This window comes from Ornithodoros turicata, chromosome 1, assembly GCF_037126465.1.
Source record: "Ornithodoros turicata isolate Travis chromosome 1, ASM3712646v1, whole genome shotgun sequence".
NCBI lineage: Eukaryota > Metazoa > Arthropoda > Arachnida > Ixodida > Argasidae > Ornithodoros > Ornithodoros turicata.
In genome coordinates, this window is record NC_088201.1 from 64,042,792 (window position 1) to 64,057,537 (window position 14,746).

A 14,746-nucleotide genomic window follows, 5' to 3' on the forward strand; every position below is an offset into this window, starting at 1 on the left:
TTCGAAATTATGTCAATTACAGGACAAGTAATGGCCGTTCAGCTAACCGCCTTAGGTTTGCCGTCAGACTCGGGCATTAATGCATTAAACGGAATGGTAGTTCATCTCCTAACCAAGCATCATCCATAGATCGAGAAGTTACCCGTCAAAAAGAACTCGTTACGAGCTAAGTTACCGTGTGAAAAATGTAACTAAGTTAATAACGAAGTTCTTCAGCCTGAAATGTAACTCGTGGCTGACATCCCCTAGGCTGACGTAGGCTGACGTCCCCTCGAAGAAAGTATGCAACTACAAGATGACTAATTACCTAAAATTCATTAATGAACTCTTTAATTAGGGGATTTCGAGCAAAAGCGGGAGACCAATTGAGCTAAGCTAGTGAGCTAAGTGTTAGCTTAGCTCAATTGGTAGAGCCCTGGACCGGCAATCCAGAAGATGTGGGTTCGAGTCCTACAGCTGGCTAACCTTTTCAATGACTTTCATCTTTCATCGTTAATTTCTTAGGCAAATGGAGGTTTTGTATGTATTTGTCCCTTCTATGTTGTTCCAGCCTCAGAACATCAGTTCTTTCATGTTCATCAGTTGCCGCCTGCGTCGATCCCGTCGTATGAATGCGTGTATGAGTGTGCAAAAATGTAAGAGTGAAAGGAGGATGAGTGAGAGAGAGAGTGGCTGGTTTGTCCCTTCAGATGACGCACCCTGGAAGTCACTGAGAAGGCGTGTTAGCTTAGCTCAATTGGTAGAGCCCTGGACCGACAATCCAGAAGATGTGGGTTCGAGTCCTACAGCTGGCTAACCTTTTCAGTGACTTTCATATTTCATCGTTAATTTCTTAGGCAAATGGAGGCTTTGTATGTATTTTGTCCCTTCTATGTTGTTCCAGCCTCAGAACATCAGTTCTTTCATGTTCATCAGTTGCCGCCTGCGTCGATCCCGTCGTATGAATGCGTGTATGAGTGTGCAAAAATGTAAGAGTGAAAGGAGGATGAGTGAGAGAGAGTGGCTGGTTTGTCCCTTCAGATGACGCACCCTGGAAGTCACTGAGAAGGCGTGCTAGCTTAGCTCAATTGGTAGAACCCTGGACCGGCAATCCAGACGATGTGGGTTCGAGTCCTACAGCTGGCTAACCTTTTCAGTGACTTTCATATTTCATCGTTAATTTCTTAAGCAAATGGAGGCTTTGTATGTATTTGTCCCTTCTATGTTGTTCCAGCCTCTGAACATCAGTTCTTTCATGTTCATCAGTTGCCGCCTGCGTCGATCCCGTCGTATGAATGCGTGTATGAGTGTGCAAAAATGTAAGAGTGAAAGGAGGATGAGTGAGAGAGAGTGGCTGGTTTGTCCCTTCAGATGACGCACCCTGGAAGTCACTGAGAAGGCGTGCTAGCTTAGCTCAATTGGTAGAACCCTGGACCGGCAATCCAGACGATGTGGGTTCGAGTCCTACAGCTGGCTAACCTTTTCAGTGACTTTCATCTTTCATCGTTAATTTCTTAGGCAAATGGAGCTTTGTATGTATTTGTCCCTTCTATATTGTTCCAGCCTCAGAACATCAGTTCTTTCATGTTCATCAGTTGCCACTGCGTCGATCCCGTCGTATGAATGCGTGTATGAGTGTGCAAAAATCAGATGACGCACCCTGGAAGTCACTGAGAAGGCGTGTTAGCTTAGCTCAATTGGTAGAGCCCTGAACCGGCAATCCAGAAAATGTGGGTTCGAGTCCTACAGCTGGCTAACCTTTTCAGTGACTTTCATCTTTCATCGTTAATTTCTTAGGCAAATGGAGCTTTGTATGTATTTGTCCCTTCTATGTTGTTCTAGCCTCAGAACATCAGTTCTTTCATGTTCATCCGGCGTCTGCCCTTGTCATGTAATTCCATAGAATAACAGTCAAACTACGCCATTATTTCACGTGGGATTTTCGATACAGTGGTCTGGTCCACGAGAAATGAAATGACAATAGTTTACAAGTAACGTACTACACTCTTAAAAATGGACTTCACCGCATAGCACGTTCCTAACCAACCATCATCTCGAATGATATCGTTATCGGCCCTGATTTGTTGAAATCGAGAGGCGTACGCCTTTTTGTGACACTTATGCTGTTCATAATTGTCACAGAAATGGCGTACGCCTCCCGTTCTCAACAAATCAGGGCAGATAACGATATCATTCGAGATGATGGTTGGTTAGGAGCGTGCTATGCGGTGAAGTTCATTTTTAAGAGTGTAGTGTCACAAAAGGGCGTACGCCTCCCATTTCTAACAAATCAGGAAAGAGAACGATATCCTTCGGGATGATGGTTGGTTAAGAGTGTGCGATGCAGTGAAGCTCTTTCTTAAGAGTGTAGGGGCGTGTTATGTGGGGATGTCCTGTTTTAAGCGTGCGTTCTTAGTTTTATACCTTAGACAGCGTGAAGCGGTCAAGGTGCCAGCGAGTTGTTTTAGTCTCATTGAGAAATGTTAGTGCTGGAATAACTGGCCTCATGTTACAGTTGTCGAAGCGAAGGCGATTCTGTACATACCGACAACACGCCCAGAATAGATGTGGTCCAGATTAGCTTCAACTCTGCCTTGGCTTGCTGTTTCCATCACAAAATCATCGGAAAAACTAGACCTGTCTTTTGTCAGACTTAAGTGGAAATGCCTGAAAAGAGAAACAAACAAACAGAAAGAAAACATGACCACCTTATGAGCGGAACAATGGAGTTGCGTGTTTTCGTTTGTTTATCTTCTTCAGTAGTTCTATGCGGTTGCACTTAGCCTTGGAACAAGACGTGCGCGTTTATGAGTGGTACCTCGCAGCGTGGCATCTGCTTAGCGAATCTGAGACAGGCTTTGTGAAACGACTAATAGTTTCATGACCTTCTCGCTTACAGTGGATATAACGGGTTTCGTGATTCACGAGAAGAAAAAAGATGCACGATTTCATTTACTTGTTTGGCTGTTCTTATTCCAGTTCGTATACTCCCACTCTAAAAACAGAACTTCACCACATAGCACGCTGTTCGCCAACCATTGCCACGAATGATAGGGTTATCGCTTCTGATTCGAAGAGAGAAGTTGGCGTACGCCTTTTTCTGGAAATTTGGATATATGAAAATTGCCACAAAAAGGCGTACGCCTCCTCTCTCGTCCAATCACAAGCGGTAACTCTATCATTCGTGGCAATGGTTGGCGCACAGCGTGCTATGCGGTGAAGTTCTGTTTTTAAAGTGCCTCACGAGGATAGTTAACTTTATCTCTACGTACACTGTTAAAACAGAACTTCACCACATAGCACGCTCCTAACCAACCATCATACCCAATGATATCATTTTGTGTTATGATTTGTTCGAAACAGCGGGGAGGCGCCTATCTGGGACAAGATAATCTGTCCCAGGTAGGCGCCTCCTCTCATTTTCAACAAATCAATGCACAGAATGATATCATTCTGAATGATGGTTGGCTAGGAGCGTGCTATGTGGTGAAGTTCTGTTTTAACAGTGTAGGAGCTTCACCAGCAAATGACAAAAGCGTTCTTGCACAGCACTTTCTATCTGTATGGGATTCACTGTCAGGCTGCAATTACGTAGCGAGACTACACTCTTAGAAATGAACATCACCGCATAGCACGCTCCTAGCCAACGACCATCTCGAATGATATCGTTATCTGTCCTGATTTGTTGAAAACGGGAGGCGTACATCATTTTTGTGACAATTATGAACTGTATAAGTGTCACAGAAAAGGAACAGAAAAGAACGTTGTCATTCGGGATGATGGTTTGCCAGACTCTTAGAAATGAACTTCACCACATAGCACGCTCGTAGCCAACCATCATCCCGAATGACAACGTTCTCGCCCCTGATTTGCTGAAAACGGGAGGAGGAGCCTATTCTGTGATGATGGTTGGCTAGGAGCGTGCTATGTGGTGAAACTCATTTTTAAGAGTGTACGCTCATGAGAGACGTCACAGATATCCATTCGATTACGAAGTGGTGCAGCACAGGCGGGTCATTCCGCAGCCGAACATCCCGAGTGGTCGGTCGACCATCCCCTGTACTTTTCATAAAGTTGTGCATGAGGAGAACCTGTGTAGATGAGTAACTGTAGATGTCTCGGCTCGAAATATACTTTCCCCGAAGCTTGGGACGAACAGACAGGTGGCATGAAGCAAAAAAGGGTGGGTACTTCACTTTTCAGCCACGTATTCGCTTATAATTTTTCTTATATACATTTCTTTTCGTCATTAACAAAGCAGTAAAGCTTACCCGAAACGCGTCTTTCCCTAGCCCTCTAGTGGGGTGCCTGAATGAAGGCGCGGTTCCGGTCCCGTTCGTGTTTTTTTTTTTTTTTTTGCATGTCTTCTGTTTGCAACTGAAGTAAGCACGACCTCTCGATTAATGACATCCTGAGGTATTTACACAAAAAGATTCGTTGTTCTACACGCAAAATCTTTCACCGTTAGCGACGTCTCACTTTTGAATTTTTGCAATTTTCGACGACGGCATTCCGAATGTGCCTGTGCCGATAAAAAATATGTACATTATCTTATTCGGTAGACCAGACGTTCAACTTCAACTGGGAATCTGGGACAGCACTTTTCGAAATAAGCCAGATACCGAATTCCACGTTCCAGTAACGTTCTGCGAACGTTCTGCGTTCCTCGTTCGTTCGGTCACATATATTTCACGTTTAGTGCTTTTTACACGAAAGGAACGGAGGCCATTGGCACGCGAGGCTACTGTTCCCGATTTGACATGCACAGGAATCACAATCATCACGTCACATCAATCAGTGTATCACATACATAAGGACAACGTACTGTATCGATGCGTTCTATCCTAACAGCTATAAGCGCATACATATTGGCAAACGATGGTCTGGAGAACGTATATTGTGCCTAGGTTGCCGTCGCACAGACTTAACCACGCGATAACGATTGAGTAACGTCCCCTTCCTTTGCGGTTACTTTTCTTCCGGTGCTCTTTTTCATCCTCTAACGGTCACATTCCACTACAGCTTTCCGTCCCTTCATAAGAAGAGCCTAGATTATATTCGTAGTAACTTGATTGACAATCCTCCATGTCTTCTCAACAGACGGTGATCGTTCAGTAATGCCCTATACCTCAATGTCATGAAGAGGACGTTTTACCCCCGTTAGATTGTGTATGTCACGTCCGGCTGTAATGTATACCTTTTGCAGGAACAATCCCCTACGGCCTCTCTCCAATAGAGGCCACTCTTCGTCCTCGATTTTTTGCTTTCAATAGCTGCGTTTAGATGGACCACATTGACCGATATGTCAACTGGAAGCCCCAGTCGACTAATCGTCAAAGGTCGAATGGCGAGGATTTACATGACAATCGACTGAGGCCTCTAAGGCCGCAGAACACTCGACTGATTGGTCTCAGTCCTGTCTGAACTACCTCACCCTAGCGACTTGTTTACGTTGTGTCGACCTCTCCTTTAAGTCCACATACGCTGGTTTACAGGTAGAGTAGAAATCGACTTCTCTTATCCAGTCAACTTTTACCAAGTCGACTTTTTTCAAGGGCTGCCCTGTGCCCCGTTACGTGCATTCAGTGGCTCCAGTGGTGATTCCCGATATGATTTTTTAGGCTAATTATGACCCTTGATGAAGCTGTCAATAAGAATGTCACTTGTTAAGGAAGAAGATAACACATTGACATCTTCCTCACACAGCGATTCAGTACAGAATGTTCCCTATACGTGAAATTCATCGTGCGCGAAAAGCGTCAATTGTAGTTGAGAAAAATGTTATTTTCACGCTTATCTCTAAATAGTACCTAACCAATTTCTTAGTATAACGTAGTAGTCAGTCTGGTGTATCGATTGGACTATTGTACGTGTGTTTATCTGCACGGCCACATTCCGAAAATTGTGGTAGAAAATTTAAAAATATATAGATATATTCAAGCCTCGAACGCAGAAAGCCGAAAGATGTTATTTTCAGAGACCACGTTTACTTTAATAGAGTGCTGTTAATAAAAAACGTGAAAACATGACAAGCAAGGAGGAAATCTCACCTTTTTCGAGAGCCACTAGAGCGCCACTGAGGGAAAGGGGATCAAGTTGTACTAAGCATCACGCTGGGTCTTTTAATGATATAAGAATTACGAGTATATTCGGAAATTAGTATCAGACAATAGAGTGAGCTAAGAGATAGCATTAAAGTGAATTACATTTTTCTCATTTAACACTACCCATCGAATCCTTCCAAGCGTTCAAGAACGTGTATTTCGAGCTGAGACGTCTTCGACAACCCATTTGCACAGGCCCTCTGCATGCACAACTTTGTTGAAAAATATGGGGGATGGTCGAGGTACCAAATTGGATAAACTGCAATGGTACGACCCAGGTGTCGGTAATAGCTAGTGTCTCGCGACCGGGGCGTGCTTGCCTATCCAGTAGATGCACCGGCACACATACATGGAATACAACTTGAATGTAGTGGGATATCTTTTGAAGAGAAAACTCTCAATTGACCTACCTGCCGTAGGCGTCAAATTCGATATGAACACGGCCATGGGAGAGATGCGAGGAGCGCTTGCTTCTTCCATGGTTCATTTCAACGGCCATTGGCTTGTAGGAAAGAGGCTCATAGTGACGCACAAATTCGTTGAGGGGGCGGAGCGCTGCGAGGTAATGCAGTAATCTGCTGCACACGTTTCCTTTCTGGCAGGCAACAAGTCAATAGCTCCAATCTGTAGTTGTTGTCGTCGGTACTTCACAAATAACTCATACAATGGGTGATGGAAGCCTTCTCAAAGCGATTTCCTTATTTTAACGGCACACACGAGGCGCAGGTGTACCACTTGGTGTGCGCTGTGACACGTATACTTGAAAAACCTCAGCATTTGATCGTACCAAATATTTTATCATATTTCCAAATGCTACGTTCGCAGCAGCAAAACCTGGGACCTGAAACACTGGAAGCTCTCCGTTTTTTTTTTAAAGTTTACTTCATTTTGCATCCGGCACCTCCTCATTCGACTGTCGTTACAACCATACCTTTGGAAACCTCATTAACGAGCATGCGTGCTCATTGTGGCGAATGAGGTGAGCATGGGTGAGCAAACAGAGAGCTGAGCTCGGCGGATAACAAAATATTCTGAACTATTGCGGGCACTGTGCAGATCAGACGAGCGTGAACCACGTGGTGGATCCCTTTCAACACTGTCACTATGACTAGCCCATTCAGTCCTTATCGACGTCCCCAATAGTTACAATGGCAGCACAGAAACCATGGGCAAAGCGCCCGCAGCTGCTACACGGAGGAATTTGTCGCAACTGCTTGCTTGGTAAAGCTCACCCATGAGCATGCTTACTCGTGCTCAGCGTGGAGAACGAGCTGAGCATGATTGAGCAAACGGAGGGTGAGCGGTAGGCGCGCGAGCATGAGTGAGCATACGAGGAACCGAGCGGGAGATGAGTGAGCATAGATGATCCCAGGTAGCACAAAAAGTTGCAGCAACGTTGCCTGAATGTGTGCGATGTGAGAGCAACGTTTCCAACAAAAAAAAAAAAAAAATGACGTTATTGCGACGTTCTCCTGGAAACGTTACATGTTCAACAAAAAAGAGACATTGCTGGTACGTTGCTTTAGTAACGTTACGTTTTCAACATAACGAAACAACACCGCTACGTTGCATCAGAAACGTTGTCTAGATATTCCCTCAGAACATTACTGTTACGTTTCACAGAGCTCACACTGCAACATTTTAAAATGGAGGAATTGGCCTATGTGTTTCAAAGAGAATGGGATTTCCAATTTAATGGGATCCAACATGTTGCTGAGCCACCAATACAATAAGTGAGACGCCCGATGCTAAAGCAACGAGTGTAATGGCGACGAATGGGAGATCATATTCTCAAATTAAATAATAATATGATTAAGAAGAACGCAGTATGTCTGTGTGGCAAATTAACTACTTTGTGGAACTCGTTCAATTCTAATGAAATTCCATAATACGCATGGTATCGCAAGTATTGCAAGTGAAAACTGAACGTAAATCTGGTATTCAAATTCATTCTCAGTGGAGCAGGCGGCCGTTGGCCGATGTCGTCAGAGGCTGACCGCGGACGCTCGCCAAGTCCGAACAGAGCGCGTTGTAACCATGGTTGTAACACAACACGTACGTGTGCCGCACCACATAGTGGATCGTCCGCGTTGAAAATAGTTCGTGTTATTTCAAATGTTTGTGAACATATCTACAAAGGTACATGTACCGTGCTAACTTCGTATTACGCCTTGTTTCTGCATTTCGTACAACATTCCTGTGCATGTAAGTGGAGCGTGGAGCGTTCGACAGTCGTCAACGGTCAGTCTGCTACAAAATGTCGAAGTGTTCGGTTATGCGCTGTGTCTGACAAGTAGTTTGCTTCATTCGGGCTTTATTTTGAGGATTTTATCCGTTCCTAAGGTATGTAGTTGATGTGTCAGGCATTCCCGTTGTTTCTACGTCGTTTCTCATGTTTTTACCGCTGCTCGTAAGCAATACGACCGCTGATGGGAGGAGAGCGCGAGATGTTCTATCAGAGTGTTACCAGGCCCCCACAGCTCCCCCTCTTCGCGGCTCTAAAAAAATGTTTGCACGTCATAAACACGTGGTATTACTCCGTCAGGCATCATAGTTGATACCCATTGGCCGAAGGACATTGCGCGCTCCGCTATTGGTTGGCAAAGTTTCAAAAGAGCATTCTTTCGCGGGCTGCCTCGGGCAGTTACGAGAAGAGAAGGGAGAGAAGTGGCAGCGGCGTCTCGCGTCTCGACGATGTCAGTTGACACCACGGTATGATGGCATTGTTCAAAGAGAAGTCCCAGATTTGTTCGTGTGTCAAAGTGACTCAGCGCGTGTGGTGATGTCTCCCGACACAAGTATCCTACGTACGAACAGTCTCTCGAGTTCAGAACTGGAATGCAGTGGTGAGCTCACGCCTGAGGAACACTTGTGAGCGCCGTCGCATTTTCAAATGCAGTCACAACAGAGACAGGATTCGGTGTCCGTGCGACAAGCATTGCCCGCTTCGTTGAAACCTTCGCACTGCAACCAACGAAAGGAGATGCTCACCGTGAAATCGCGTGCACTCGTGTGAGCGTCGCTCACTTCTGGGAGTAGTGTGTGTGTGTGTTTTTCGACTTCGAACTTGGTCAACGAACGCAACGATTTGGACTCTGTAGGCACGGTGAATATTTGTGTCAGACTATTGAATCAGTACGATGTTTCAAATAAATGTGTATTTTGTCAAAAATTTGCCTAGTCGTTCTGGAATACGGAATAACAAGCGTCGGGCATGAAAACCAGTAAAAGCCGATGGTAGCCAGTACTGGCCAGTACCGGGCCGAAAGGCGAGCCAAACGGAGAGACTCCTGATTGGCCGAAAGGTAGGCATCATAGTTCATTTTCATTGGTTGCATGTCCAGTGTTGCCTGAATTATCTCAAACTATGGGCTCTATGGGGAGCTGTGGGAGCCTGGTGTTACCGCCAGCGTTGTGAGCAACGGTATGTAATGTATTTTGACGCCCATTCACACTGACATGGTGCCGTGCTAACATCTTTTGAAATTCTATTTCTTGAAGGTTATGGTCGTGCGACACGGCTGGCATAGGTGCCTCGGCATTTGTCAGCAGTTTGTCAAAACCGAATCTCGCTGAAGTTTGATGGCGTTAATTTTCACGCAAGAAACGGAAGCTGGATGGGATATCGTGAATCACCTACGAAACACAAGAGCACGACAGAACTCAGTGCTTCAAGTCTTCGAGTTCTTTTGTTTTTTCGTCAGGACTGTTTATGCATTGGGCACACATATCCCTATGAATCTCTTGAATTCACTAAATTCTTGTTTCTTTCAATAGGTATTTTCCAAGATCGTTGATTGGGAATGGCAAGTTTTGATTACTTTCAATAAGAATTGTGAATGCGATATCCACTTTAACCGAAAGAGAGATCTGGGCTATTTTGAATTGGATTATTTTCAGCAGTAAGGCAGCTTTAATAGTGATATACTGTACAGTATTTCACTGTTGAAGCTTCTTGACTGCTGGAAATAGTCCAATTCAAAATAGCCCAGAAATCTCATTCGGTTAAAGTGGATATCGCATTCACAATTCTCATTGAAAGTAATCAAAATTTCCCATTCCCAAACGACGACCTTGGACAAATGCCATATTGATGAAATGCTATAAATTCATACATTGTTATAACGTTGCACACGTACATTACTGAAACGTTGCAAAATTTACGTTGAGAGGACATTACAGATGCATACGTTGATGTGATGTTTACAATGGATGTTGCGCTAATGTTGCAAATGAACGTTGCAGATAACGTTGAAGTCACGGACATTAGCAACATCTGAGCAATGTTCCAAGCTGACATTTAGACAACGTTGCTGCAATTTTTTGTGCTACCTGGGGAGCGGGTGTCCCAAGCGCTGACTTCTGGCTAACAACTCTTGCTGGTATTCATTCAGTTCCCCACTGTCGCATATTTACGAGATATCAGCCGTACTGGGCACCGCATATCTGCACTCTTAAAACAGAACTTAACAGAACAGCCAACCATCATCTCGAATTATATCGTTATCTGCCCTGATCTGTTGAAAACGGGAGGCGTACGCCTTTTTTGTGAAACTTATGCAGTTCATAATTGTCACAAAAATGGCGTCCCGTTTCCAGCAAACCAGGGGAGATAACGATGTCGTTCGAGATGATGGTTGGCTATAGGAGCATGCTATGCGGTGAGGTTCTGTTTTAAGAGTATGTGTTATACCAGGTGTTTCTGTTAAATCCCCGGGCTAAATAATTCGCGAACGGGTGCACCAATCGACGAACTTTCTTTTTTACAAGTATCTGTGCGATACCATCTACAAGCTGCGCGCCGTGTGAATGAGTGGCAGGCGCTCATTATTTAAATAAAAATAAAATGAGTTTCGTAAAAAAACATAACTTTAAAGCAGGGCGCTGTCGACATTAAAATGGGTACTACCCCTTTTGGGACCTTCAGTGGACACCTTTTAGAGAAAAATCTGCCACCGAAGCAGGTCATTTGTTGCTGTAATTAAAGGGGCCGTAAACTGGTACAAAAGGTGCACATTTCTTTGTGTTATATTATTGAAACTTAGGCAGTGAAAACCCCTTGCAATTACTAACGCTCAAAAACAAAAGGCGCTTGCATACGGATGAAATATTCACTGCACTCTTTTGCATTTTAGCTCCACCCCGCGCTCTAACTTTACGTCATTTTGACGTAGCGCTTTCCTCACCAATTACGATCGAGTGTTCCATGTATGATTTTATAGCGAATTCGGGTGGTCATTTCGTAGCAAACGGCCGAGCGCTCGGAAATTGCTAGGTCGGCGACCGAGCTGGATCACGTGACCGTTGACACCCGAACATGATTGCTAGGAATCTAGCGGTTTTAGGTACTTGGATCACGCTAGGGGCATCGCGGTCGCAAGTCTTCGAGTTCTGTCGTCTGCTAAACCACGTGATTTCAACATGCGGGCCAATGAGGGCACTCGCCGCCGTTGCAGTGCGGATGTGACTGCACCGGATACAGTTGAGCAATCTGCTGCTCGATCGTTTTGAGACCGGGCATAAAAAGTGCTAGCTAGCAAATTCTGAGCGCTCGGAAAGCGCCACGCGAACATGCGAGATTTGCTTCATTTTGACCAAGCGAACATGACTGCTCGAGATCTGGCAAAAAAAAGTTGCTCCGAAATGACCACCCGAATTCGCCAATTTCAAATGCGGAATTGGACTAGATGAACGTGAATTCTCTTCTATTCAAAATCTAAACAGTTACAGCCTGTAACTGAAAAAGAAATGCGTTTAATTTAGGTATCATACGCGCACTACGTTTTCTGGGCAGTTGCACGCAGCACACCACGAGCGCGAATGAATATCCGAGACTACAGTTCCGGAATCATATGGCGAATTCGGGTGGTCATTTCGGAGCAACTTTTTTTGCCAGATCTCGAGCAGTCATGTTCGCTTGGTCAAAATGAAGCAAACCTCGCATGTCCGCGTGGCGTTTTCCGAACGCTCGGAATTTGCTAGCTAGCACTTTTTTTGCCCGTTCTCAAAACGATCGAGCAGCAGATTGCTCAACTGTATCCGGTGTCGTCACATTCGCACTGCAACGGTGGCAGGTGCCCTCATTGGCCCGCATGTTGAAATCACGTGGTTTAGCAGACGACAAAACTCGAAGACTTGCGACCGCGACGCCCCTAGCGTGATCCAAGTACCTAAAACCGCTAGATTCCTAGCTATCATGTTCGGGTGGCAACGGTCACGTGATCCAGCTCGGTCGCCGACCTAGCAATATCCGAGCGCTCGGCCGTTTTGCTACGAAATGACCACCCGAATTCGCTATTAGGTAGGTGCGCGATGGAACATCTTCGTCATCTTCGAATGGTTTCGACAACTGGGCTGCCGTACTTTGGTTTGAGCCACGCGGCACCGAGTCACCAGCTCGCGTGGTACAGTGGATAGCGTGCTGGCCATGTCACGTCGTGACTGGGAGGAACCCGGGTACGAATCGCGTCAGCTGGCGGTCACACGGGGCAACTTTTCCCAGCAACTCGAAGCAACTCAAACCAACGTCTTTCGAGCAATTTCGAGTCCGCGTTCACACGCAGCAACTCGGTAGCTCCACCCACAAGCAACCTTATGGCGACCGGACAATGTAGGTTCGAATCGAACTGGTGGAATGTTCTTTAGCTGCTGTTTATCAAATTTCAGTCAGTTTTTTTATTGCCCCAATAGGTCATTATTGCCTTCCAGAAGTGGCAAGTGATATGTTTCCGTGAAGTTCGTAAAAAAAGAAAAAGTTATTTCTCAGCTGCACCTGCAGAATCTGAACCCATGAACCCAGGAACGAAAACCACAACGCCATCGGGAGTCACGTGGCAATGCTCCCCTCTCTGATTGGCCGGTGCACGAGCAACTTCTCAAGTTTTCGGTCGGGGAGCGCTTCGCAGCAACTCTGAGCAACTCGAGTTGCTGGATGTTGCGGCTGACAGCAACTCCAAAGTTGCTCATAGTTGCTGCAAAAAGTTGCCCCGTGTGAACGCTGCGTCATGTGATAGCAGCTCAACTGTTGACGTTTGCGCCAGCCGGAGATGTTGAAGATGTCATGACGTTGAATTTCGGAACCACGGAGCGCAAAACGTCGTTTCACACAAACAAACTGAGCGCTCCGACTCACAGCTGATAACGAAGTATGTTTATTGGCTGGTAATTTGAAACGTCATGTGCGCAGCTCGGCCCCCCGATTGGACGGCAAAACGCTACGTAGCCATGTGACGTATGCGTGGTGGAGAGAGGGTCGCTGGTTACTCATCTTTGAAAGCAGTTATATGGGTCAATGAGCTGGCACGAGCGGAACGAAATGTATATTTGGGTATTATGATCTGCGTTCTTTCATGGGGTATCATTATTTCAGAAATGTTTGGTGGCCTGTTTACGGCCCCTTTAATTTGTTTCGGTTTATGTATTTTGTCGGTGCTGGTCGCGGTGAAGCGCAAAAGGACGTAATTCATTGGTGTACTTCATTGGTGTAAGGACATAATTCATTGGTGGATAAGGGAATGGAAGAGCGTCCTTTCGCGCTTCACTGCGACCAGCCGCGACAAAAATATGTAAACCGAAACCAATTAATTACTGCAACAAATGACCCGCTTCGGTGGGAGATTTTGCTCTAAAAGGTGTCCACTGAAGATCCCAAAAAGGGTAGTACCCATTTTAATGCAGACGGCGCCCTCCTTTAGAAGTTATGTTTTTCACGAAACTCATTTGAACTTTTATTTAAATAATGAGCGCCTCCCACTGATTCACACGGTGCGCAGCTTGTAGGTGGTGTCGGACAGATACCTGTAAAAAAGAAAGTTCGTCGATTGGCGCACCTGTTCGCGAATTATTTAGCCCGGGGATTTAACTGAAACACCCGGTAATGTGTCCCAAGATCCAAATAGCGCACGTATTCCGTCCGCCACGTCCCTGTTTCCTCTTCAAATTAGATAGTGTAGAGGAGGTGGAGATCCTCTACATGAGTCCCGACCGACGGTGATGGAATGTCCCAGCGGGGTGGTCGTGGCCTCACGCTAGGACGGTGCCGGTAGAACTGCCGTGCCAGCGCCGTAGTGCGTGGCAGCAGAGGCACGTCTTCGTCATCACACACGGGCCGCCACATCACTCCCCCCCTCAGACGCGGAGCGGTGTAGAGCTGGCCGTTGAGGTCCGCGTTGATACATGAAGAGGAGGAAGACGGGCGACACGTAGTACAGGGACTGCTGGTCTTGCGTCTTGTGTTGAGTGGGCAGAAGAACTGGCCGGGAGGGTTCCAGGAGCGGGCCGAAGCGGAAAGCAGATTAGGCAGGTAGGCAGACCGTAATGCAGGATGGAGCGACAGAACTGCGACCGGTTCGTGAGCGGTGAGCTCGTAGTGTCGCCAAGAAGAGTGCCGGGGAGGACCATCGCGAAGCACGGGGAGACCGGGAGTAGAACTCGGTGGCCTCCGTGCGTGTCCCCAGTGGAACGTTGGTCCCGGTGCCTCTTGAGAGCCATTGGATGGGCTGTCAGCACCCTGTATCGATGCCTGGTGGGAAGGCAAGGCGTGCAGGGTTCTTGGGACTGGCATGACGATGAGGATGGGGCCATGCAGCCGCCAGCGGCGTACCGGGACCGGTATAGGAGCGTGATGCTCGTGAAGGTGCCGCTGGTGAAAGCCGAGGAGTGCC

At 46.3% G+C, this 14,746-nt stretch overlaps 1 protein-coding gene and 1 non-coding gene across 3 annotated transcripts in view; one reads left to right on the plus strand and one right to left on the minus strand.

The window, feature by feature from the left end:
- LOC135378318 (disintegrin and metalloproteinase domain-containing protein 10-like) overlaps positions 1-14,746 on the minus strand; it is a 128,299-nt gene that overhangs the window by 97,617 nt on the left and 15,936 nt on the right. For both annotated transcript variants that reach the window (XM_064611321.1, XM_064611320.1), the window contains exons 2-3: positions 6,494-6,638; positions 2,525-2,646 (exon numbers count right to left, since the gene is read on the minus strand). In XM_064611321.1, the coding sequence (XP_064467391.1) occupies positions 2,525-2,646; positions 6,494-6,638 (267 nt within the window). The remainder of the gene's footprint in view (positions 1-2,524; positions 2,647-6,493; positions 6,639-14,746) is intronic.
- Trnav-gac (transfer RNA valine (anticodon GAC)) lies at positions 722-794 on the plus strand. Its single transcript has one exon. It is a non-coding gene; the product is annotated as a tRNA-Val (tRNA).